The sequence below is a fragment of the Struthio camelus genome, chromosome 6 (assembly GCF_040807025.1).
Source record: "Struthio camelus isolate bStrCam1 chromosome 6, bStrCam1.hap1, whole genome shotgun sequence".
In the NCBI taxonomy this organism is placed as follows: domain Eukaryota; kingdom Metazoa; phylum Chordata; class Aves; order Struthioniformes; family Struthionidae; genus Struthio; species Struthio camelus.
This window is the reverse complement of record NC_090947.1, coordinates 39,990,571-40,016,655: the sequence shown is the minus strand read 5'-3', so window position 1 is coordinate 40,016,655 and position 26,085 is coordinate 39,990,571. Positions and strand designations below refer to the sequence as shown.

The following is a 26,085-nucleotide window of genomic DNA, read 5'->3' as shown; positions in this document are numbered from 1 at the left end:
TTCTTTCTGAAAATATCAGTGTTCAATATTTTCAGAACCTTTCCCCCCACCAAACCAAAATTCAGAGCAATCGGCAAAATTTCACATAAGCCTTTTTTCACTTTTTTTTCACTACCAAGGTTTGGGGGGCAGGGGGTTCACAAGCTCTTCTTCTCAGTATTCTTTCATTTTATCCCCTCTAGAGCAAGCACATTTTGCTCGTTTTTTTCCATGACGTACTGCTGAATGTAGATAAGAAAGTACTGCGGCTACACCAAAGTCTGATATAATTAGATTAGATACCAAAATACAAAGTCCTCCTTGGGCAGCAGATGACTTAGACTGTGCATACGCAGATGCCTAGGTACAAAGGTGAAAGAGCTGGGCAGGCACTTACCTAACTTGGGAAGCAGGTCTCTTGTTTATCCTCAATTCATTATGATTGGCTGTATTTGTCAAGAGTTTTAACAATATTTGCTAAAAAGTCAGCGAGGCAGAAACTGAATTTGAATTCAGCAAGTTTGTACAGCTTTCATCTTGCATTAATAAACATTCATACAAGTCAAATTCTATTTATATTCTGAATGATACAAATAGCCAACATTGTTTCGTGATGAATGACATTTACTTGAGGCAGAAGTGACAGACTGCTCCTCACCATCTAGACTGCTCGTCCAGAAGGCTCTTGCCAGATGATACGTATGTTCAGACAATCAAGGCACAACTGTTAGTGGGTCGTAGGCTTTTAAGAGCCAATCGACTTTTGAATAGAGGTTTGCTCATCTTAGGTCTGATCACCGCTTTTGAAAATATTGTGCCCCGTCACTAAGGCAACTAATGGAAAAGTAAGAAAAATAAAAATAAAACAATCTAATTCTAAAAGGTCACTGAAGTGGAAGTTTCTAATAGTGTGCTGAAAAATTACAGCAAGAAAAAATTGGAAAGAGATACATTTCATTCACAACGCTCACTTTAAACAGAAAAATTAGTGCAATTTTATAACTCTTTATATTTTTCTCTGTTTATTCATTTCTTTAGCATCTACCCATTGCTAGGGTACTGGTATTGAGGAAAAAATTGGAAACTCTGATAAAAGAACGAAATCAAATGTGAACTGCATCAAGGATGATATGTTCTTAACAGAAATCTTACTGCACATGAGCACTGTCTTTCAATGAAGTGCAGGTTTCTGGGACATGGGTTTTAGGGTATTTGGTGTATTTTTCTTTTTCTCCTTTAGGACTGGATGATAACTTCTTTTTAAAAGAGTTCTTCCATTTACTATAACATATAATAGTATAACACCTTGACTGGGTATGATGTCATGGAAAAAATTATGCTTTTCCTTAAAGCTATACCAATGACTTTTACTTCAATTTAAGAAAGTTCAAAGGAGTTGTTATCTACTTCAGAATTTCAAATTATAAATGCCCAGCAATATTTTCTGTTTATCTACTTATATTTGTTTCTGCAGAAACGAATGCACTTAGCTAGCAGTGCATTTTGAACTGAGGACAATCGCGTGTGATATTGTGGGAGTATCTACTGTATTATGCTCCACAAGCTTTTATATTAGTCTTAGTGAGCTTATGGTAATTTATTAAAGTATTATGCATTTATGCATTTTATGCAATTTATTAAAGTAATTTCTATTCTATGCACTTCTAGTTAATCTTTACACAATTTTAACATACATTCACTCTTACTGAAATAGTTTATGAATTGATCAGAAAACATTATACTCTTGACCCTGTTACTAATGAGGAAACGTAAACGCGATTCTCCTTTTGAGCTTTGCCTACGTTAGCCTTTTGGTTTTAGCAAGCTTCTTAAATCCTCTGGTTTCTGCCTTCTTTCCTACAGCTGTGGTTTCTGTGCTATCTGCCTGTCCATCACTCCCCCAGGTAACCTTTGCAAATATGTTCAAATTAGTGAGAGACCTGCATCTCAGAGACGTTAAATTCTTACAAATGTCATGAAAATCAGAAGGGCTGAAGTGAAGAGACTAGTACTATCTTCCCTGTCGGAACCACGGTCCTTCCCCTGCTCGGGGAAGCTGCAGCTGGTGACCAGGCAGCACATGCACGGGAGCTACGCAGGCAGCGCTCTGCGGAGGCAGGCCCTCAGGCGGGACGGTATCGCTGTGCGAGGGGAGGAAAACGCGTGGGCTACTCTGGGGCTACTGCTCCGCAGAGGACCTACAGGAACTGAGGAGGTTTCGACTTAGGGTCCACAGGAGAAAAGAAAGAGGATTTGTTATAGTAAGAACAGAACAGGTATTGGACAACGCCAAGGCAACTCAGGCCTCAGCCTGCGCTCAGCAAAGCTGATCAACAGCTTCTTTACCTGGACTGTGAGAAGCTGAAACCTATAGAACAGCTGACAGAAAGGGCTGTGCTTTCTTACTGGTGTTTAACAGTGTTTACAGGACGGTTTTCAGGAATATTTTTGCATTAGAATGCTCTTTAACGTTCACGTATTTCGTTTCAAGAGGTGTGACAACGCTTTCCCAAAGGCTTAACACTTCTCCATACTTCTCTGGTATCCTTTCATTTTTACTGTAGAAAATTAACATACAGAACTGTGTAGCCCTGTCTGATTGTGTAAGCATCATATAGTTAAAAGGGCATTTTTGAGGCCTTAATTCTAGATGGAGCCATTCTACATTACAGAAAAGTGTAAGCTGGGACTGGACTAACCTACCTTCCTGTGGAAACAGAACTTCTGCTGTCTAGTTTTATCCACAGCAGTACTTTTTTGAGGCTAGTTTAAAACCACCTAAATAAATGCATTCTCTCTTTTTCTTCAAGGAAGAAAAAACAAACTGCTTTATTCTTAGTAGCAAAGTGGTCCTGACTTTCTGCCAAAAATCTTAATTTCATGTCAGAACTAGAAAGACCTCCTTGCAGAACTTGATTAGCTATGCTGTCTCCGTAAGGGTATCTGTTTGACACACATATTTGGTTATGGCACACATGGTCCCAGATACCATGTGTTATTGAAAAACATACTGATTTTGTCTACTGAAAGTGTTTTTAAGCTGGGACTATTCAATAAGCCTAACTGCAATCAGAAAATTTGAATGTCAGCTGAGCCAAAAGATCTTCTGGTTACTAATGAATAGTTTCCAGTTTGGAACATCAAGCAATTTGTTAGCTTGCAGCAGAGCAACTCACAAGTGGTTTAATTTATCTTGCTGGCAAGCATCCAGTGCAAGGGTGCAATGGTATATGCTCCAAAATGAGCAGACAGTCTCCATATAGAACATTATTACTTATAAGGATGATTTTTATATCATTTAGATCACTAATGATGGCTTCCAGTACAGTAATTCCAAAGTTCTGACCCTGTATGATGCAGTCTGCCAGGCCTGTGAATTCCATCCAACCGGACTTTGTAAATTAAAGGTAATTGAAAGAGCATAAAGGTTTAATATGGATCATTCATCTTTTCCTTAGCCCTCTACCTCCCTTTGATGTACTGTGCACAGCACCTATTCCAGAAGAGGAAAATCTATTTCATAGGTCAGCTGCATGATCTAATACTTTTCTTTTCTCTCTTTCACAATTTCCTCTCTGCATTTTTTATTATTTTTTCTGTGTGGTATGAGTACCTGATAAAGTACGCTTTATAATGGACTTTTATTAGACTGACATTTCCAGGAAGAACACGGTTGATAAAATTTATACTTGAAAATATTAATGGAAGTAAATAGGACTGAGGATTCTCTCCTGAAAGGTAGCTTACCTTCACTTTTGAAGTGTCTCTGCTAGTAAGCTATTTTACCTTTCAGGGAATTCTTAGTCTGTTTGAGAAAGTACTGTAACTGTAAGGTACATCATTTCTATACCTGTTTCCTGCCTTAGCAAGAGGTATACTAAGATGCATGCTACACAACTTTTGTCAGGTGAAAATACTCTTGAGGCCATATAAACACTCTTGCTTACATTAAATACTGCTAAGTACAAATGCATAGTACTACGACAGATTCAAAACTGTAACCAAAGCCTAGTGCTGCATTTTAAACTGCCAACATGCTAGTTAAGTGCCTGGAGAATACTGTATCTCTCTGTTTCCTCGCATACTCTAATAACTGACATATTAGTGTAACATCCCCTTTTCCTAAAAAACTCCCCTTATTTTCTAGAGGACTGTATTACACAACTACACTATTTTTCAGTGGGGTTTACAGCATACTTTTAACGGCTGTTGGGTGAGAACACTTTAATGCCCCATTCCTGCTTTCCTACCCTGAGGCAAATACAAATAGAGAGCATCCGTTTTCATTTTTAGAAAATAAAGATTAATCAGGTATATCTAACTCATTTGCCTCACTGTCCTCATTAACACTAACAGGAAAAAATAGTTTTCCAAGTTGCACTGACTGCAGTAACATACTAGTTGCCAAACAAAATGAAAATTCACATTTTTTTCAAGTAAGTCAGTGAATAGAAATTATTGCACAGGCCCAAACGAGGGCCAAACCACCTAAATTTCAGATTAAAATAATTATGTCATATAACTATCTCTATTAAAGCTAGTTTTGGGGGTTTTTTTGTCAAAGGCTTTTCTTATTCTTACATTTTCAAAACTCAGAAACATATATGTTTTCTCACTATGCTGGTGTTCTCTAGGGATTACAATAACTTCTAAGACGCTTCAAGGGTCTATTTGAACTAGGCTTCCAGTTGCATCAAACCACAGTCTAATTACCCCTCTTATAACATTACTTTGTAATGCCTAAATTGTGTTCAGAAAAGGTGTTTCAATTAGAGGATATTTTATATCAGGCCATTTCACAGTTTGTGTTCCTCTTTTATGGGGCCCATTCTCTACCACATTATCAGATCAGAAAAAAAGCATCTTTTTTTTTATCAGAACAAAGCCTAGCTCCTTTGAAAACAACAGCGTAATAAAATCTAATTAACATCCAAATTTTAATATTGAAGATCTGTGGTGGTCTATCATTTGGGGACAATTATGAAAGTCCTTTTTGTTTCTTTACCTTAGCCAGTACTCTTAAGATGGTATAATTTCAAATATTACCTAACATACATTGCAAAAGAAGCTTGAGAAACTAATAAAACAGTACTTAGAAACCACAAGATTCAGTGCACAAGTCAGTCTCGGAAAAATCTTTTAGGCTTCAGTAGGATCAAGGAAGCAGAAGGCAGCCTTATGTCTAGGCTGGGAGTCTGTGAATATATGTACTCTGCAGCCAGAGTTTGATTACAGCGCAAGTAGGTAGATTTGTGCTAATTTTAGTATAGCTATTTTATCTACCAATAGTAGAGAAATTCAAGCAATCTGATATTTCAAGGGAGCTGTATGAGCTCTCCAATGGTTGTGGGATTTCACTTGAAATTAGTATCTACTCAAGGGAGGAAAAAGGCAAGATGACTTTAGGCCCCAGTAGCTTCTCTCTCCTGCTGTCCCGCTACAGCAGAGACATCACCTGCCTTCCTAGTTTCCATGTTTCTCAGCAAGCTGCAATGCCAGATGAAGTCCCATCTGCCCATGTGCCCCAACACAAGAGAAAGGCATAACTCTCCAACAGCACCATCAATGTTTAGCCATTGCTCATGATAATCTTATGGAAGCCTAAAATCAAATACAGTTCTTTACTCTGCTTTTATCTCATTGCTTTTTTGTATTTTGAAAAGCCTCCAGCAATAATTTTGTTATAGGAAGAGAATTCCAAAATTTCAAACAGAGCTTTCAGCCAATCTCAGTTTTTGTTAATCTCATGAAGCTTATTTTTGAGTGTTACTGAATAATCACATTAGTAGTCACAGCTGGTAGTAACAATCACATACACTGCTTAAGTGTTGAAATGAAAAAAATGTATGTTCTTTGACATACTGACAAGCAACGCTCCAAGTAGCCTAAGATAAAACACTCACAGCTACAAGGATCTCACACTGAAACTGGAAAACTCTTACGTTTCATCAATGCGACATCTTCCGTCTCTTGTCTTCTCCCTGAGAGAAAATGCTAGCATTTAAACTGCTACTATTTCATTGTTTCAAGAGACAAGCGAGTTCCTGCTCATCTCCAGCTATTATTAACTTCTAATTTCTTATCTTTCTTATTTCTTTTTTCCTTGCCTGCACCTCCCACTCATTTTTATTTCCTTTTTTTGGCAGGAAAACACTTGTAATATAGATGGACTTTGCTATGGTGAAGGGGAGTCAAGCCCTACCAGTCCTTGTCTTCTCTGTGAACCTGACGTTTCTAAGTTCGCCTGGTCTATTAATGAAAGTAAGATAGCTTTTTCTAAGATTTGGAAGCACTTAGCTGGAGATTTAGTACTCAGCCTGTGAAATACACAGTTCCTTCATGTGGCTAGCACGGACCTATCCTACACACTGTGTGTGTATGACTGTTTCTAGCGGGAATAATTGGGTGCCCCAGAAATACAGATTAAACAGAAGGAAGAAGTACTGCACCATGTGCACTATGCACCTGGGGCACATATCTTGTTCCGGCTGAAACCTGATAAACTTTGAATTAATAAAACCAAAGTTACATCTTAAAAAGAAAATTTTCACATGCCAATGCCCTATGCAGGGCCCATATCTGTCAGCTCAAGGTTGATGGACCCTAAATACAGCTCTGATCATATTGCAGGTAAGGGAACAATTTGGGGAAAACACTGCTTTTAAAACACTAATTTATGTTTTGGGTATCTGAAAGAATTATTGTCTTTCCCTGACCCAAATTCTAAGACGTGCTGCATAAAAGGTCTTGGCTTGGCAGGGAGTCCAAGTGATAAGAATCAGCCAATCATTACATTGATTGCTACAAAACCTAAAGGATCTTTCTGCAGCCCTTCACGCCAGGAGTGGCGGAGAAGCCTGCCTTTTGAAGCACCTCCTGAATGCTAAGGCCATAAGCAAACCTTTTTTATGGCTACATCCCCAATGTAAACAACAGCCATTATTTACAGCTTGTTTTACAGATAATCCATGTTTCTAGCAGCATTATCTTCACAGTGCGCCTCCCCACACATGTGAGAACATTTATATCTGGTCAGTATAAAGATTATAACACGGCTATTACGTAAATATTCATGTGTTGATTCTAGAGAGAGTTTTTCTGTGCTTTTAGGTCCTGTAAATAGAAGTAAAATGCACAGAGGTATAGAGGGAATGACAGGACCTGTTTGCTTTGCTTGTTCACAGTTTTATATTCCTTTCGAGTGACTAGGTCAGCAGGACCCTTCTGGAAGGAGAGGAAGACTGCTCTTTTCCTTGGGGAAAAACTGGGAATGCTCAGGGAGAGAGGCTTTTAGAGAGTGCAATGTATAGGAGAAGAAACAACAAGAGAGCTGTAACACAGTGGCTGGAATCTATAGCTCAAGTGGAGACACCATGGAGAGAAGCAGTGAGCAGGCACACTCAGTCTAAGAGGTGATAGAAAGACACTTGAGAAGGACCAGAAAGGACCCAAAAGACAATTGACACTAACACACAAAGTCAAAAGTTGCCTGAAACTAGGCTAGGAAACAGCAGCACGATGGGAAGGGAGAGAGCTGTTCATGAGTCCTTTTTATTTCTGTTCCGACTTAGTCATTTTGAAATTTCTTTATTTCAAAACATAAATGTCTAATTTATGTCCTAAAAAATCTGGCTTTCAGAATTTAAAACCCACTGTTGGAAAAAGGTCTAGGCAGATCCATCGCAAGCTTTGGTTAGCTAAGAATATCATTGCATTTTACTTGGATGAGTAGTTAAAATGTCTAAGGGTAAGTCAGTCCTGAAGAGTTTCAGTGCCTGAAAGTATGTGTTTTTTTCCTCTAAGGACGTAGTCCAGTTTAATGAGAGATTTCCTCTCTGACTCACAATATCCTTGTATTGTATTGGCCACAGCAGTATTATCTCTGAGGATGAGCTGATCCTTATTGTTATACAGACAGACAGTTACTAATACTGAGACAGTTTCATCTTAAAGGTCAGAAAATGACTTAAAAGACAAAAACTGCATTTTGTTTGAAATTCCATAAGGCTAGAAATGATTTAGACAATCTGGAACAAATTATGGTTCAGATTTCAATAATTTCAAAATTTTAAAATACCAAAGTGAAAGGGTTCATCAGACTTGTTTTCAAAACTGTGAGAACCTTTTAAAAGTAGTGCAGCAACTGTGAGTCCGTATATATTCCCTGAATGCAAAGAACACCTCAAGAGTAATTAAAAACACTCTTGTTCACAGACTGCTTTAAGAGCATCTCATTTTATGTTCTTTTGTGCCTATAACTCCTTGTAATCCTCCATCCCGTTAACACCTTTGCGTTTATCTGTAAATGCATACCCACTGAACACTTCATTGATTACTTTTGGCACAAGCTTTATGGGCTCCACGGTTTGAGTGTTTGTGAAGTAACAGGTAAATTAATAGATGGAAGCTTTCAGCAGTTACGCCGTGACAATCTGCTGGACAAGCAGTTTCGAAAGCTCTGATAGCCCAGCAGCAATGAGTAGAGAGACACATATAAATAACTGCATAATGTGAGACAAGCTATGGAAAGCAAAACCTGAGAAATGGATATGCATGCACAAAAAAACTCTAATGATAACTTCCCAAAAGCATATTGCAAAGACACACGCAGTCTTTATGAGAACACATATATTGTTCATAGTTTTAGAGTATGGCTTGAAATTAATCCTTGGAAGTAAAAAGGTTTAAGTTAAACAAAATTATGGATGATTATGTTCTATGAGAAGATTCCTTAAAATATCAATACATGTTAATTTGTACTGATGGTTAAAGAACGGAAAGATGGCTTGAGACTGAGGAGGTTTAAGTCACTGAGATGAAATTCCCAGCCCTGCACAGAGCTGTTATCTCCTCAGGGTACTCAACTGATCTTTCTTTAATTTTAAAATGTAATACTTCTTTTCTCCTCTTTGTCTTCCTTAGCTATTTATATTTTAAGTGTCTTCAGGCAGCGTTTGTCTTTACTATAAAAAAGCCAAGTACAATTGGGCTTTCATCTTCATTAAGGAAATAATGAATATAAACACCACCACCACTAAGAATAACAATGACAATAGTGACAGGATATGCACTACAGTCCCTGCATCACTGACGTACCTGTACTGGCACTGAGAAGATCTTCATTCCTGAAGTGTCTGACTGAATTCAGTCAAACTGCTCTGGCTTAACTACTACCCCTGTGTGACAGTAGAATCTACTCAACGGAACAGTTACGTAACTTACTTCTTTTCCCCCTGAGTTGCCCACCCAACTCATTTCTCATTCATCATTTTGAGAATTATTTACTTACTTCTAGATAGACAGATAAATTGAGTGGTAGACAGAATAAACTTACACATATAACTATTAGAGATGCAATTAATGTTTTAGTAAGAATGAGGGGAGGCAGACTAGTGGGAGGTTATGGAAGTCATGTCCGCTCTTCTCTCATGTATCAGAAACACATCAAAAGTAAAGTTCACTACAGGAGAGAAGCTCAATATGGGAGAGGAGAAAAACAGGAGGAAGAAACTACAGTTTCTGGTAAAGCTATTTGCAGCCTCTAACATCTAAATTACTTCCTCCATCAGTCTCAGGATATTTCTGTACCTTTTCCATTAAGAACACTCCTACGAAGACCTGCATTGTGAATGTTTACAAGGGAGAAACTTGAATTTATGTAATCATGGCTTCGTTTTTGCTGTTTAGACAACCTACCTCCTGTGTTCCAAGCCCCCTCCAGCCAGCTATTGACGTTTATTGGTGAGAATTTTGTTTACCAGCTAATAGCAGTGGATCCGGAAGGGTCAGCTGTGCTATTCATCTTAGAGGCTGGGCCTCAGGATGCCAGGCTCTCTCCTGCTGGCCTTCTCATCTGGAAAGTTGATTCAGAAAAAATGCAGACCTTTGAATTCACTGTGTCAGATGAATGCAATGCACAGAGCAGATACTCTATTGAGGTAAGAAAATGAACGCTTTAAACCAAAAAACAAAACAAACCTGTTTATCATGTCATCGCTTTAGTGCAATTGTCACTAGAGTTCATAATTCGTTACTGTCTTAAAAACTAAGACTTCAGCTATTTCCTTGTAAATGTATATTACCCAGCATAGCAATAATGATCAATTAATGGAATAAGTATCTCTGAGAAGATAGAAACTATATATGCAGCAAACAAGAGAGAGTGCTATTGATTGCTGTTTGAAAGAACACTGTTGCAGAGCCTGTTAATGGTTCATTAATCTGCTTTAAAATTCACATTCTGCATTTGGATTGTACAAAAAAGCATATAACATAAAAGACCAAGTTTTAGCTATAAAAGGGAGATTATAACTCATTCTCAATGATATTTTTAGAGGGTGCCTTGCTCTTATATCATTACTCCGCAGTTTAAGTTTCTTGGCAGAGCCTGTGCATTGCTTTGTCTTTATTGTATAGCCTAGCATTAATCCTGTGATAGCACGAGCTAATAAAGTGGGATGCAGTCTCTTGACACAAGAGCATTTTTGTGAGGAAAAGTAGTATTTTTTGCTAAAGATTCAAATCTTTACTCTTCAAACAACTGTCATCAAAAATACCAATCTGCTGAACCCACACAGCAAAGGAGAAACCAGAGTCTAGATATCATTGTAATGGGAAGATTTCAAGCTAGATCTATGTTTAATGTGATGCAATAATGCAGATATTCAAATCTGTTGAAATGCTGTCCTTGTTAATAGGTAACATAACTACAGACCTCTTCCTTGAAACAGAGACTAGCTAAGGAATGCCACAGTCATGTTCCTGTCTGGGAGCCATCTGTAATGGCAAAAACAGTAAGGAGGATATGCAGGCAAGCAAAGAGAAGAGTTTTCTCATTTCTTCTTTGAAGAATAAGGAACAAATCCTGCCCTCAGATACCGTGTAGCAATTGCTATTATAGCACATAGGAATTTTTTTTTCTTGCAAGAAGTTAGAATGTGCCCATAAATGATAAAAAGAAATCCCTTTAAAGTCAAGCTTTCAGTCACAGTAAGTATGCTGAGTGTGAGATCATCTATCTAGACAAAGGAAATTGGTTAGAATTAAGTTTTTGTAATACTGTATAATGTATTTGTACTGTAAATCTGTCCTTCCCTAAAGGGTAACAAAATAACTCTCAACTGTGATTATTCAGAAAAATCTTACTACGACTCCATTTTGCCCTCCTCAGGTTCTAGTGAAGCCCTGCAGCTGCATCAATGGTGGAACATGTGTTACCAATATCAAATTCCCTCCAGGCCTTGGTGAATATCTGTGCTTATGTCCAAACGGATTTGATGGAAAATTTTGCCAGGAAGATATTAATGACTGCAAATCAAACCCATGCGGAAGTGGAACATGTGTGGACAGTGTGGACAGCTACATCTGTAAATGTCCCCCTGGTTTGGAAGGTAACATATCACTGTTTCCATCTCTAATTTAACCGGAGATTGTGCTTCAGGTTTTTTAGAGTGCAGCATGACCACAAGCATCTGTCAAATGGGCTATATACATCTCCCTTTCTGCTCCCATGCCTTAGCTTTAAACAGAGGGACGATGTGTAAAAACAGCTATTTAACTATCCATGCTCAAGGAAGAAAAATTGACCTAGAGTCCTATGATCCTGAAACGACCATTCAAGGATGCTGTGAACCACTCTGATCTCAGTTGCTACCTGCTCATTTCCCAGTTGCCCATTGATGAGATGAGCCAGGAGAAAACTGAGTAGAAGAGGAAAGAGGGAAGTTCCAGGATACTCTTGCGCTCCAATGGATTTTACTAAACTAAGCCAAGGAACCAAACTGGAAATGAATGATTTTTGCAGGTATAGAAAGGAGAGGTAGATATGGAATATATGTAAAAATAAACTGTCATTTAGTCCTCCTTGAATCTTCATTAAGTTTAAGCCTTAGAAAAGTACAAGACCATTGAGTTGTCAGACACATAAGAGTGACAAGGCTGACCACAGTATTAAGAGATGCAAGGAAGAGGGATGATCACTGCACCAAAAGATTTGTCAAGGAATGCAAAATGAAAAGCAAGAAGAAGAAGAGTTAGAGAACAAAATGCAGTGAAGATAAGAGAGCTGGATGCAAGATACAGTGTAATCAAGAATAGCATAAAAATTGGAAGCATCAAGAGAAAGAGACTGCATGCAACTTTCATGCAATTTATATTGTCAGTGTGTGCGAGTAGCTTAGCTCAGTTCCCAATGTCAATGTGTATGTAGGGCTATGCTTACTTCATCAGACTTCATCTGCTGAAGACTGCCTAAGTAGGCTTCTAGCTGTTCACAGCTTTCCAATCAAATTGCATGATCACCTTGAATAATGGCTCCATCTTGACAGTCACTGATATCACCTTTTCCTTTGAAGCAATTATGTTTCATTGGTATAGTAGTCTATTCAGGGTCCCCTATTGTTAACAGTAAGCCAGAAATTTGTACGTCAAGCGGGAGCTAAAATGGAAGGAAGGCAAACATCAGCTTTATACTTAGTCTGAGTTTGACATTATATCCAGCACGCATCCTCATTCCTTCCTCCGCCTTTCTGCCAGGGCTGCTAACATCAGCGCCACTTAAAACAAAAGCCATTCATTCGAACAAGGCCACTGAACAGTCACTAGAAAGTAATGACATTGTGTTACTATCCATTCACGTCAGATCCAAATCAGTCTTCCCAGAGTGAAAGGTGCTAACTGAAACTGTGTTAAAATATATCTTGGATCGCAATCATTTCAAAGTAAAAGTTAAGGAAAAAGCCCATAAAACTCAATAACTTAAGCTGAGCTCAGATTTCAGTACCTGAACCTACTGAAAAAACCCTACCATATGAAAGCACACCTGAATTCATGAGACCCGTAACATTTGCTGCTGTATGCTGCTATAACTTTGAAAAAGCGAGAAGTCGCCTCAGACGCACAGAACTATTGCTGCATATACTGCATATATGCAAGAACTTCAATTTTAAACAAAAAACAATGAACAACTTTTACTCAGTGGGGTTATATAGGAAAAAAATAGCCTCTCTCTCCTTCAGCAATTCCTGAAACCTTTTTTGTTCTGTCAGATGGGATAACTACTTTAGATTTCATTACCTGTAGAATTCCAGCAGAAATTAAAAGTAAAAATGATTGGGAATTGAGAATTCAGAAACACGGTCCAAAAGACCTACATGGTACCTAGATGGTATAGACTCTTAGTAATTCTGCACACAACAAAAGGGTGCTAGTATCCAGAGTGGTACATGCCACAAGAGATTCTAAGGATCGAGAAATATTTAAGTTTAAAATTAGTTTCTAAGTTTAAAAACTTAGAAACAGAAAGTTTGATCAAAATATAAACATCCCAAAAAAAACCCACACTTATGTAGAACTTCATTGTCTTGAATTTCCCAGAAATAACGTTCCTATGAGAACAGGGAAATGTGGGAATCTTTTAGGATGTTCTTGATTAAACATTTGGACAATGAGGAATAATTCTTCATTGCCTACAAGGAGGTGGATTAAATGAATAGAAAGCAATATAATTCCATGGATTAATATTTTCGGTGGATCTGCTACTGTTTCTTGATCTTCTCTGTCAGTTTCATGCTGCTGCCCTTTTTCTCAGTTTCTGCAGAACTGCATAGAGATGGACTGAAATCAAGCTGAAAACAACTGTAATTACAATGCATTGTTTATAAATTCACATGGACATTTTCAGAAATGTGGTTCTCATTCTTAAAAGAACAGTAGAGAATGAAATAGCCAACACTTAAAAATAACATATTTTAAAGTAACATACAGCTACAAATATGACTCTGAAGATAAGGGTGTAGGATATCTTGACAACCCCCCCAAAAATAAGTTTTCCTGATCCCTTTATTTCTTGTCAAATTTAAATAAATGTGTATTCTTTTTGCTGTGCTTCCCTGGTCCAAAATACTAAAATACAAAACAACAAAATAAACAACAACAAAATAAAGATATGATTGACGGAAACAGGAATACCTCTCAAAGTTTTAATAGTAGGTGAAAAATTATAAGCAAGTGGAGCTGAAAGCCAGCTGGGAGGTAGATGATTTTACTTCAGGGCAAGTTCTGTGAGAATAAAAGCTCATCTTTGATGTTGTGTTTATGTCTCAATTCCCCAGAAAACCATCAATAGCCTAATGAGAAGGCAATACTATACTGCTCAAGTGACAACACCATTTCAGCATCAAATCTTTACAAATGGTAGTGAACACATAGTAGGAAAAAAAAAAAACATTAACTCTTCTGAGAGCTTCCCAAACACCATTGCAAGAGAAGAAACACAGGGAACACAATGTGTTGCTAAATAGTAGCAATCCAAGTGCATCGGAGTATCTCAGGGAATATAAGTATATAATGTATGAATGGGAACAATGCAGGGACAAAAGCCATTGGAAAATCAGAGAGAATGATGACTCCAGATTTATTAATACTTTGAATTTCTGTAGAGATTTCTACATGTTTATTTCATTGTGTGTTCAAAGCTTCATTCATTCTCCTTCAACGCTATTAATGAAAATTTCTATTGTTTCTTCTTTATGGCCACTGAAAGCAAGAATACCATCTGCTTGAGCACAGAACTCATCCTTGAAAACTGTATCTTAATCACAAACTCATTCTTTTTTTCATCATGGATGCATTTAATATAAAATCATGGGGGAAAAAGGAAGGGGCTATAATTTCATTTTACTTTGCAGGAAACCAAACAAATCAAGATTTGTTCATAGTATATAGAAACCATAAATCCCTCAATGGGATTCAAACTTAGGTACAGTTTGTTTTAGAGTCAACTTAATGTGAACACAGTCAAAAAGTTGTTTTCTGCATCTACCAATAGTCAGTTCCTCTCTAGGCATAAAAGGACTTCATCTTCTCAGCCAACTTCCCATGCAGAGACAAGGAAATAGAGCTGGCACAGAAACAGATGTTTCAACCTAGAAACCTGAAGATCTTTTTTCCTATTATTTTTATTTGTATTGTAGCAATGCCAAGAGAATTAAGACTCCCTTGTGCTGCAGTGCACTGGAGGTCATGCAAACATAGTAATTCACACTTCTTGTTGCAGACTGCTTTCTACACATTTTCGCGGCTTCTTCAGCATCCTTCAGTCTAGTTTCAGACTTTCCAAATATCTGTCCTCAGCCTCTGCTGGATTACAATTATGCCAAAATTGATCAAATATTGTTTTCAATTAAATCTCTTTAAGACTGAAATTAAGTGCTTACATATTTCCACCTTTATGTTACAAAAGTCAGATGAGTGGATTTTTTTATTTAGCTTCATATTTATGATGGTCCTTTGCCTTTTTGTAATTCTCTCATCTTTGAGATTTTAAAGATAGCCCCCTGTAAAACAGAGAGTGTGTAGGAGGGAGGAGAGGGGAGCGAGGAGGCTGTTGTTACTCCAACATGGCACTTCATTCCTACTTTCATTGTCTGTGGTATCATGTTTAGTCTTTACATAATACTCAGAGAAAGAAAATAATCACGAATCTAATCAGAGGGTAATTCACATAAATATTGCTATAATGTGATGTCTATTGATTTCCCAATGTGTCATCAGAAAATTTTATCAGAGAAGCAGCCTGATCTTATAAATGTGCTAATTAAATTATACAACAGAACTAGTAACCCAAAAGTGTAACAAGTGGAAAGAAAGATAGATAATCCCTGCAATCCTAGCTGATGTTTAACTTACGTGAAACAAGAAGGGACACTTTCGTAAGCAAGAAGGCGGCTTAACCAGGACAACCTAGCCTGAGATGGCACCAGAAAAGGGCCACAGCTTTTGTTCTGCTGTTCTTTCTTTTTTCACAGGACAAAACAGGCATGAGAAGGTGAAGGCACTAGTTTTTCTAAGACAGCTCAATCAAGAGAGATTTAGCTTTGAGTTTCTTATACGGAGATGCTATTTTAACCCAAAAGGACAAGTGGAAGTTATCTATCTGAGATGCTGAAGCACTGAAAGAAGCTGATGTTGTAGGAGATGAATAATAATCATTTCATCATTCTGTAATAAATCTCTACTTTGAAGAAAAAATATTCTTCTCTCCCTAAATTTTCTTTCACGATAAGGCTGAATGTCTGATATGCAACAAGTCATTCCCTCCCTACCTTAAGTTATGCCTTGAAACAGGTGCCTGGACTTTCCAGCAAGTGTCCCAGTCTCCTCATGTATGCCTGCAAGGGATAAAGAGCATGCCTTAATAGAAGTGGTATGGGCTAGTTTAAGAACTGCTATCAGGACTGCGTATTCTGGTAATCAGCGAGAGCCAGGCAAGTTTTCTCAAATGCACAGAGACAGCAGCAGGCATATCTGAAGCCTGAGGGAGCATTTAACAACACTGTATTTGATTTCTCTATATCACTTGCTGACCAGATAGTCATTTTAACTGTTGGGTCAGCTTGCCATCCATATCATCCAGAGTTGTAAGTTTGAATATCAGTTACTTCAAGGAATTTTTTAAAAGCCTATTTCCAAAATCAGTAATAGCCCAGACATTTTGTTTTGGATTCAAATTCTATAGTAGCTTATCTTTTGAACACAAGCACTGTGGATTAAAGGTATTTTCAGAATGGTTCTCCAAATTTTGATTTTAAATAGGAAAATCTTACTTTTAAGAATCAGACTATTCGGTAAAATTTACTAGACTCTATCAATCAGGTTGGCATACAATAAACTGCTAGAAATGAGCACAGAAATGAGAAGCACAGAATGCCAGTACACAGCTCTCAATCTCCTAAAGCCAAAATGGTGACATTGGCTCTTGAAGTGTATGACAAAATTCTCACATAAACAATAAAACAAAAGTAGCAGTGAAGATGTGAAATGCAGGGGAAATCATTTCTTTAATATGCATAGTTTTCTATGAGCAGTAGTCTCAAGTTCAACACTTCTGGTGCCAATAATGACAGTAATAAACAGTGAGATAAAACCAGGTTTAAGGGAGACTGTGGGGAATGTGGCACTAACATGAATGATATACCCTGTAATGAGCTTGCAGTTGAGGGGTAAACCTCAATCTGCTTGAACATTTGAGCTGAGGAATAAACAGGGAATCTTTCCCGATTATTTACCTCCTCTTTGTTTTTGCCACAGGGCTTGCTTGTCAAGAAGACAGGAATGAATGTGAAGAGAACGTTTGTTTTCCTGGAGTGTTTTGTATGAACACCTTTGGATCATATATATGTGGGATTTGCCCCCCTGGGATGGAGGGAAATGGTAAAACTTGCAAATGTAAGTGTTTTGCATGATTTAACAGATGGGGAAAAAAAATGGTCCAATTCTTCTTCTATTAGCTATAATGAGCATTTTGCCACTCATTTCAAGACTGGATCTTTAAATACACTAACCAGACTATTACCATGTTCTATTGATCAGGGTATGTGCAAATTGGTCTCTCTTTGCTATTTTTCACTGTAGGTTAGTTTCATTTTGATTAGAATGGAACACCTTAGCATACAAAAAGGTATTTTCCAGATGCCAGCTACACAATTTGCCAATAATGTTGCGTAAGTTCTTGAGTATTTTGCTCCAAAATATATCCTCCACTAACAACTACTTGGGGAACCACCTCTGAAACACCTACAGTATTACTTTTGTTTGGGGTGACTGCTGTGCGAGCAGCACATAGTGTAAGAGGAAGAAGGTCCATGTGCAAGTCCTTCACATATACCTGAATTTCACCTCCATGCCTGAGATATATTTTTGTTAGAGGATGCAATCCTTAGCTGCTAAGCTCATGTTTGGCACGGAGTTCCTAACTAGTGCAGGAAAAGGCCAGGAACAATTTTAAACCTGCTCAGTGTTTGCTGTTAGGGTAGTCCTCAGCAGCCGCTTTAGTAGGGGGCTGACAGTGACTTTATGCACTACTGAGATCCTTCAGGGGCACAGGATGTGGCCTGTTCACACTCCCTCTGCTTCTGCTTTTTTCAGTTGTATACACTAAAAATAACAGTGGGTCTACAAGAGAAGAAAATCACTATTTGAAGTGTTTTGTGTTTTGTTTGTTAGTGTTCCCAAATAAATCCAAAAAGCAAAAAATACAGATATGAACTACGCAGATATTAAATTTTCCTCGTATCGATGACCAAAAGAAAACAAAATCTGATGTAAAAAGACTCACTGTTGCCTTTGCCAGTTTTACAGAATATCCCTCCGTCACATTGCAAATGTCTGTACAAAAATGTTTTTTCTCTACTCTTAGATGGTAACATTGAGTCATTCCAAAGCTGATTCTGTGTCTGCATCTCCAATGTGTGTTTTTGTAGCTAGTGTGACTAATAACAGAAGGATATTCAGATACACAAAGTTATGCCCTTTTTCAAAATATATCAGAAAAATCATTAACTTCTCCTTAGGTGTTTTTTTAATTATAGAAACATTTCTTTACTTTTGAAATGCACATTGATTAGAAACAAGTGAAGTAGCTATTGCCTCTGAGTGCTTCCTTTTCCACCCAAAATATAATACAAATCATTCTTCACTGTTCTGCTACTCTCTGTTCTGAGACTGAACACACCTGCTCATACTTCCCTTGTTGAAGCAAATGGAAAGGCATCCCCAAGGAAGCAGAAGGACAAAACTGAACCAATTTTATAGCTATTATAGAGGGCTATAGCTCATTGCATTGTTTAATGTAAATCTCAAGCTTTTTTGTAAGAGTACCAAAGAGCCAAGAGACCCGGAGCAATAGCTGTTTACCTCACAACATATATCCATGTACAGTTTACAATCCCTAAATTCTTTTGAGAAATTCTCTTAAATTTAGGCAAGAATTAATATTTTTTAACATCCCCAACAATCAGTTTTCCCCTTTACTTCCATGTATACTTAGTACATGCATTTTGCAGTGTACAAAGTTGACAGCTGAGCTAACTGAAGCCAACATACATATACAATGTAGTTTTCAGAGGGAAGTTTTCAAGGAGAAGCAGGAATCAGACAGACCACAGGTCCCAGCATGCAGCGTAGCATCTTCGTGCAAGTAACCACACTGCCTAGCCGTAGCTCAATAAAAGACCACTGTGCATATTAAGTATGTCTTTCAGATGACTTAAGTTTAGTGAATTTGAGCATAGTATTTTTTTCTGTATTTGTGTCAAAGCTTTCCTGCATTTCAGCAGCTGACTCATCTGATTTATCTGTTTTTTTGATGGTGGAGTTCTAGAATAAACTTATGTCAGGTTATCTGGTTTGCTGTTACCATTTGTTTTCATCATCAGTCACATCTAAGCTCTTAATACTTTGTTTCCTTGTCTCCATACTGTCTTATTACAGCTGTGCTTGCTGCTGACATTACAAAAGGTTCCATCACTGACAATTACGATGGCAAAGGTGATCTGAACACGACTGAGGTTGAACGTCCAGTGCAACCCTTAGAGGCAAAGAATCCTCCTGTAATTAAGAATATTAACATAAGTGATACACGCGGTAGGTGTACAATGATACAAAATTTCTTTCAGATGTTGCAGTTTATGTATTCAGAAAGCATACATTTTACCATCTTAACAGTAAACAGAAGCTAACTGCTTATAACATATCAGTAAGACAGAGCTAAAAAACAAAAACAAAACCCCTCAATACATCACACCGTGCATTACTGCTGCATGGGAAGAGAGCTATTAGAGTAATAGCAATTACAGTAGTCAGGCTCACATAGAGATCTCGTTGCTTCCAACAAGGAACAAAACCACTCCCAATCCTACTGATTAATGTACTGCAAGATAATAGGAACGACAGCTTACAGGAACTTGCCACAACCAAGTGTAGCTGACATTTTATTTCAGCATTGCACTGGAAGTCACTGGACGAGAACTGAGTTTTGACCATAAACAAAGATTGACTCTTAAAGTATGAACATGGCTGTGGCACCTGCTTCTCCCAGAACATTTGTGCCCGCAGCAAGTGCAATGGGAGTAGGAGCATCAAGCACTTTCTAATATGGAAAGTCACATAAATCTTATGCAGGCCCAGTTCTAATCAGTATGACATTTTTTGTTGATTTTCTAGTGAAAGCATGGAGTGGAAGAATCGAGACGGGAAATGTTTCTTATGTAGGGCACATGTAAATGAAAATGTTAGTTTTTTCTCACCTTGATCTGTTTATCTGTGCCAGGTCAGTCATGATCTAACCAGAATACGCCTCTTACAGGCATCCATCATATTTTTTGTAGGCAAGGTGCAAGAATAATGCTGGAAATACTTGAGAATCATGATATAGACCTCACTGGAGACAATTAAAAAAGATCTACAACCATTATTAACATTTTATTCATCTGTTCTCTTTCTTGACACCCTTAAAAACTTCTTCCCAGGCAGTTCATATGCACTTGCTATTTAGTGACATCATAAGTGACAAAATACTATATACTACCAGAGTGTTTGATTTTGCACATGGTTCTAAGACAACTAAAGCAGTCTCTTTTCATACAATCTTTGACACATTAAGGATAATTTCTTGATCAGAAACATATGTAGTTGACAAGGTATTTTTAAAGGTATAGGATGTGTACTGCAAAGTTTGATGATTACCTTCTAATCACAAAAGAATGAAAGGATGTCTGAATAATGTAGTTTCTCACTCAGTTAATCTTTCACTTATGCTGAAAATTACAATTTCTCTATCTCCATGATAAATGCCAAACAACTTTGAGTAATAAACTTGAAAACAAGTAATTAGAAGACTAATAAATCTTGCTTTAATGAGAAACAGCTGTTCTGATATGCTGTGCCTACAGGACATTGTAATGTTTGGCACAAGGTTGGGAACACTCTGCGTTAATTACATTTTAAAAGAATATAAGCCGCTGTAAAGCTTTAGTCAGGTTCAGTCAATCATGCCTTATCTTATGTATGCATTTGATTTGAGAAATTATAATGCAAAAAAGGGCTTGACCTTCTGTTTTTATGCCACACAGCACCCCTGCCACACATTACCACCTGTGCCAATAGGCCATGTTTCCCTGGAGTCTTATGTTTTGATCGGAAACCACCTTACATTGGATACTTTTGTGGCCGATGTCCAGCAGGGTTTTTTGGAAATGGCCGAGTATGCACCAAAGTTCCCAGACCAGGTACTTTATGATTTTTGGAATTTTAAACAGTTTTGCAGAAAAAGGCTGTAAGAATATGTAAAACACTGTGGCATTACAATACCATGTACTTTATAGTCAGTGACTGAAGAGTTTTGTTCTGACTGTGAACATTCTTACCTGATGAACAGCTAGGAAGCCTCATTTCAGGAATACCTAGCTCTGTGAGTTGAAATTAAATAGATTCACCATGTCATTTGCCACTAGAGAGAATTATTCACATCAGGACTTAGTAGATGTTATGAACCACCACATCTGTATTTCTGCCAGAGCATTGCCATATGATTCCAAAACATGTTCTTTCCTTCTCAGTAAGATCAGAACAGGACACATGCCAATAACACTCTGCCCTCTTGATTCTTTTGCTGCAAGGCATCTGAACCCCAAGGTGACCTGTGAAGATGATGGCAAATAAAGTGTCATGTAAGAACAACTGTAACAACAACTAAAGACAACAGATAATTAAAACATTTCATAGCTTGAGTAGTATTTTTCCTTAGGGAGTTCAGAAAACCGACTAGTCCCATTAATCTCTAAGGACTGATCATCAGAACAGGTCTTCTGCTGTGATAAAAGAAAAGCTGGGCCCTGACCTCAGGCAGAAAGTGGCAATAGACAGCAACCACTCATCAGTCATATGATCTTCCTTTCCCTATACAAATTCTTACAGTTCAACACACAGTTCTCTAAGGACAGCCTGGCTGGTTGTCCCCTTTTTGCAGCCCAGAGTGATTTACCTAGTAAACTGACATTTACTCCTTAATAACAGCAGTTATTAGGTCAGGTTCCTTGGTTTTCTTCTAATTTTTTTCTGAAGTATTCCAGATGAACTTGCTTGATTTGAAACCTGTCAAATTGTTCCCCAGCCTCCAACACTTGAAAACCTACCATCACTCCTCACTCTATTCCAAACCAATGATTACTGCCTTTGCGTTACATTTTAATGCACACTATCACAGTGGAAGCAATTTTACCACTTAATGTAGGTATCATCCAGCCTCTTTGAACTATAAATTGATTTTAGCCAGGTCTCTGAATTTAAAGGCCCCAAAACAAACATTTTTCTTTCTCTGTCTAGCAAGAAGTATGTACAATGCATTACTCAGATTGTCAGATTCACAAAGTCAGCTATTGACAGGTCTCTAGCTTGGTGAAGCTGTAAAAGCAGCTGATCAAAAATACAAATCATTGTGCATATACTATTGCCCAAAGCCGCACCTTGTTGCTAATAGTATAATACAATGTATACCCAAAGGTCATTTAAATGCTGCTGCGTAGAACAGATTCTGCAGCTGTAGATATTGGTACAGTAAATCAGACACACTCACACTGTGCTTATATAATGATTAACCAAATAATTTGTGTGTTTTCCAAAAAGGGAAGCTTAGATAGTAGGTGCCATTTACTATGATTTACGCTATTCACATATAGCTCCAAGCAAGATTTAACAAATATCCCAAATATCAAGATCTGAAATTAATATATGCTTCTTTCAAAAGCAAGCCATATATCAGAGGCTGGGTGGTTGTTTCTCTTTCTCCTCTGGAATATGCAAGCTGCACCTAGGACTTCACACTACAAATGCAACCAGCTTGTGCACTTTGGGGAGGGAAGGAAAAACAATCCTTTTGTTCCATCAGAACCTCATATTTACTCACGTCATTATATAAACTGAGAATCTCTCTTCTCAGTCCTCTGATGCAAATATTCTTTTCAACCAGAGTATTCAAATCACAAATGAAAACGCTTGCCTGGTTTTTCCCGTTGGAAGTAAGATGCCTGAAACTAGACACTGAAGTCAAGGGGTCAAGGGAGGGTGGTCCTTCTCAAATTCCTGTCACTGAGTAGTCCTGCTGACATCAGTGGGAACAGGAACTGCTAAACACTCTCTCCACAGTTTCAGGGATTTCACACAAATCTTTCCACTGGGTAAGGGATGAAAACAGCTTTCATTTTTCAAGACTTCAGGAACTGCAATTGCATTATTTTCTATCTTTCTTGCATTATGCAAGATGTCTGTTATGTCTGGATGTCACAGGCAAGACTAACATTTAAAAAATCATGTGCCTCAAGGTTAAATGAGAGAACTCATTTGTTTTAGTATTTAGAAATGAAAGCAATTGCTTAAATTGTATGTATTTCCTAATTTATAACCAGAACGACCAGTGTCACGTGTGGGTTACCAGTTCAAGCAGTATTGTAAAGCGCTGATGATTAGAAGATATAAGAAAAAAAGAATGAACTTACAATTCAATTTCTGTATGTAAATTATGAATTATGATTATTCTTAAATCCTACTTGAATAACAGTTTCTCTCCCTTGTAGCTTATGCTATTGTTCTCAAAAAAAAACAGAACAAATCCTCTTCAGACTGCTACAGTGCTTGTGAAGGTACTGAGATTACATGTCGCTTCTTTCCAACTCTAGAAATTTTAATCTAAAAATGCTCTTACTAATTCCTATTTTGTAGTTGTATTGGCTGTTTTTGACAAGTATTTATATTCAATTGTTATGATTTAAGGATTAAGGGATAAGAATGTTCTCATACAGAAATCTTTAAATTACCCATCTTACCAAACTGCTCCTGTAGACTACTGAGGAGGAAAAATAAGGTAAAAGAGTATTGTTTCCTAAGTCAGTGCTTGATGAGAAAATACACCCAAAAGTCCTCCAGTTTTGATTTACAAAAAACAAAAGTATCATTTCCTGAGCATTGATAAGTGATAGGTTTTAATCTTCTGATAAAGTACTAGACTTATTGCAAACAAATGATTCCACCTATTTTAATTCCACAAATAAGTTTCTGAGCTATATGTACTCACTCTGCTGACAAGTCAAGGTCTGATTCTGTTCTTACTTGCATGTTTTAACTGGTTTATATCATTAGTTTATATAAGTTTAAAGTACCTAGGCTTGTTGCAATTTTTTTTTATTTACATCCTCAAGGAAAAAAAATCGCCTGTATCAAAACTTGCATGGAGTTTCACAAATAAAGGGAAATGACTGTTTTTAAAAATACATTCCCATATGTTCTGTTTCCAGGTAAGACAATGAAAAAAATACTTCTTTCCCTTTAAAATCCATAAAGCATGTAACCTGCTTTTTTTAAAACCAGTAGCATCCCTTAATTTTGCTGGCAATACAGGGGAAAGTCTAAGGAATTTAAATCTGTCTGGGATTCACTGAGCAGATTTTGCATTTTTATAAAATACCTGATACCTTTTTGCTGGAAAAAGCCATTCTTTTAAATCAAACCATGCAGTACCATAGGTCATATTCTTGGCATAAAGAAAATGAGTATGTCCTAATGTGGCATGCTGGTGATGTTACTGCGTGTTGCAATATTAGCTCTAGTCAGACATTGCTGGTTATTTCTCTAGACTGGTTTCATCACTCACAGTCACAGAGATACCCATCTGTTTGTGCTTTCTCTAGCAGGTTAGAGAGGTAGGTGTCATCAGAAAAGATTTATTTTTTTCCTATTAGTAAATAAACAGTTTTACTGGACAAAGCAGTGCTGCATCCATCACTGATAAAAGATGGTTTGGAGCCAGCTCCTTCTGCCTCTTCTAGTTTGGGGAGCCGAAGATCGAGGGAAAGGATTATTTTATGACCTCTGTAATGGAGCTCTGCTCTTTCCATTCTGAATACTGCTGCTGGCATTCCTGCCACAGCAGTTAATTTGCAGTACTGTAGACATTTGGCATTTGATAGACTTTTGTATTTGCCAGCAGTATGTTATGTTTATGTACTCTAGATTTCACGCTATTTCAGTACCTGGAATATGCTTCTGAATTCACTTTGATTTTACATGAGAGACACCTCTTTGACCTTCTCATTTACACCACCGTCAGATCAACATCAAGGTGTCAATTTAAAAACAAAACAAGATGTTTTGAATTGAAAGACTGCTTAAACATATAGTGCTCAGTCTAAAGTCAGAGGAACTTACTATACTTAACTTTTATATCCTTAATGTTTAACTTGGAAATCACTGTTGTCATTATCAGCACTCATCATTGATCACTGTCCATGAAAAATAACTCCTGGAAAACAATACAATAAGAGATTTGGTCTTCAATCCACAGTTTCAGTTCTAAAGCTAACCCCAGGAGTGAAGACCTCTTTTATACTGCCTGGAACCAATCAAACGATTTTGCTTCAAAAATCACTGAAGAACGCAATGGACTCCTTTCATTTCATATCAAACAGAACTGATGAAATTGCACTGGAAAGATCAAGGCCTAGATTCGAGTTTCACTTACCTGGTGTAAATCGTAAGTGATTCCGCTAAATGAATCATATTACTCCGATGGAGAAAGCTGAGCATTGTTCCTGGAAGAAAGGTTTTAAAAAAATGTTAAGGTAGGCCCACCACACACAGAACTTCCAACTACAAAATCTCTGTACTGACAGGCGCAGAGACAAGGCACACACTTGGCAGCATGCCGAGGATGCTCTGCACCGAGTAACTAACCTATCCTGACATTGTTTATGCAATGAGTTTCAAGGCAGGAATAGCTTCAAGCTGCAGTCATTACCTGTGAAGTTGTCTGAGATCCTTGTAAAGACGACGTAACAGAAATACAAAATAAATAGAAAATATTTTTCTGATTTACCCCTGTGTATTAATAGCTCTCAGATCCTGATTCTTGTGAGGTCCAGAGCTCTGCAGGCTCTGAAACCTGGAAGCATAGCTTCTCATCGCCATGGCTTCCAGCTCCTCGCTTTGACTCAAGGCCATTAAAAATCTGGCCACGATTTATCTTTAGAATTTGCATTGGAAGTTACTCATCTCTTCAGTAAAGTATGTTTCAGTATTTCTGTTTTGTGTACTTCAGCCTAAAATGTGTATTTATGCCAACGGATCTGTTATGTTGCAATGATGTCCTTCAAGAGGTTTGTAACAACATGGTAGCTGCAGTGTGGTTAGAAATTCTGCCACCCAAACGCATAATGCTCTGGATCCATGAAAAGCAGGTTTGCAAATAGCGTACCAGTAATCTTTATACCAGGCCAGAAT

General features: G+C 37.6%; 1 protein-coding gene and 1 long non-coding RNA gene across 12 annotated transcripts in view; one reads left to right on the top strand and one right to left on the bottom strand.

Moving 5' to 3' along the window:
• LOC104145706 (von Willebrand factor D and EGF domain-containing protein) overlaps positions 1-26,085 on the top strand; it is a 200,309-nt gene that overhangs the window by 114,829 nt on the left and 59,395 nt on the right. For 8 of the 11 annotated variants that reach the window (XM_068949286.1, XM_068949280.1, XM_068949288.1 and 5 more), the window contains 7 exons: positions 3,282-3,386; positions 6,126-6,240; positions 9,667-9,917; positions 11,150-11,369; positions 17,068-17,205; positions 19,249-19,401; positions 20,889-21,044. In XM_068949286.1, coding sequence (XP_068805387.1) covers positions 3,282-3,386; positions 6,126-6,240; positions 9,667-9,917; positions 11,150-11,369; positions 17,068-17,205; positions 19,249-19,401; positions 20,889-21,044 — 1,138 coding nt within the window. The remainder of the gene's footprint in view (positions 1-3,281; positions 3,387-6,125; positions 6,241-9,666; positions 9,918-11,149; positions 11,370-17,067; positions 17,206-19,248; positions 19,402-20,888; positions 21,045-26,085) is intronic. The other 3 variants (XM_068949287.1, XM_068949284.1, XM_068949281.1) reach the window with 1 other exon arrangement.
• Positions 19,282-26,085, bottom strand: part of LOC104145705 (uncharacterized) — a 175,423-nt gene continuing 168,619 nt past the window's right edge. The window contains exons 5-7 of the long non-coding RNA XR_011141986.1: positions 25,328-25,397; positions 21,183-21,455; positions 19,282-19,365 (exon numbers count right to left, since the gene is read on the bottom strand). This is a non-coding gene — a long non-coding RNA (uncharacterized lncRNA). The remainder of the gene's footprint in view (positions 19,366-21,182; positions 21,456-25,327; positions 25,398-26,085) is intronic.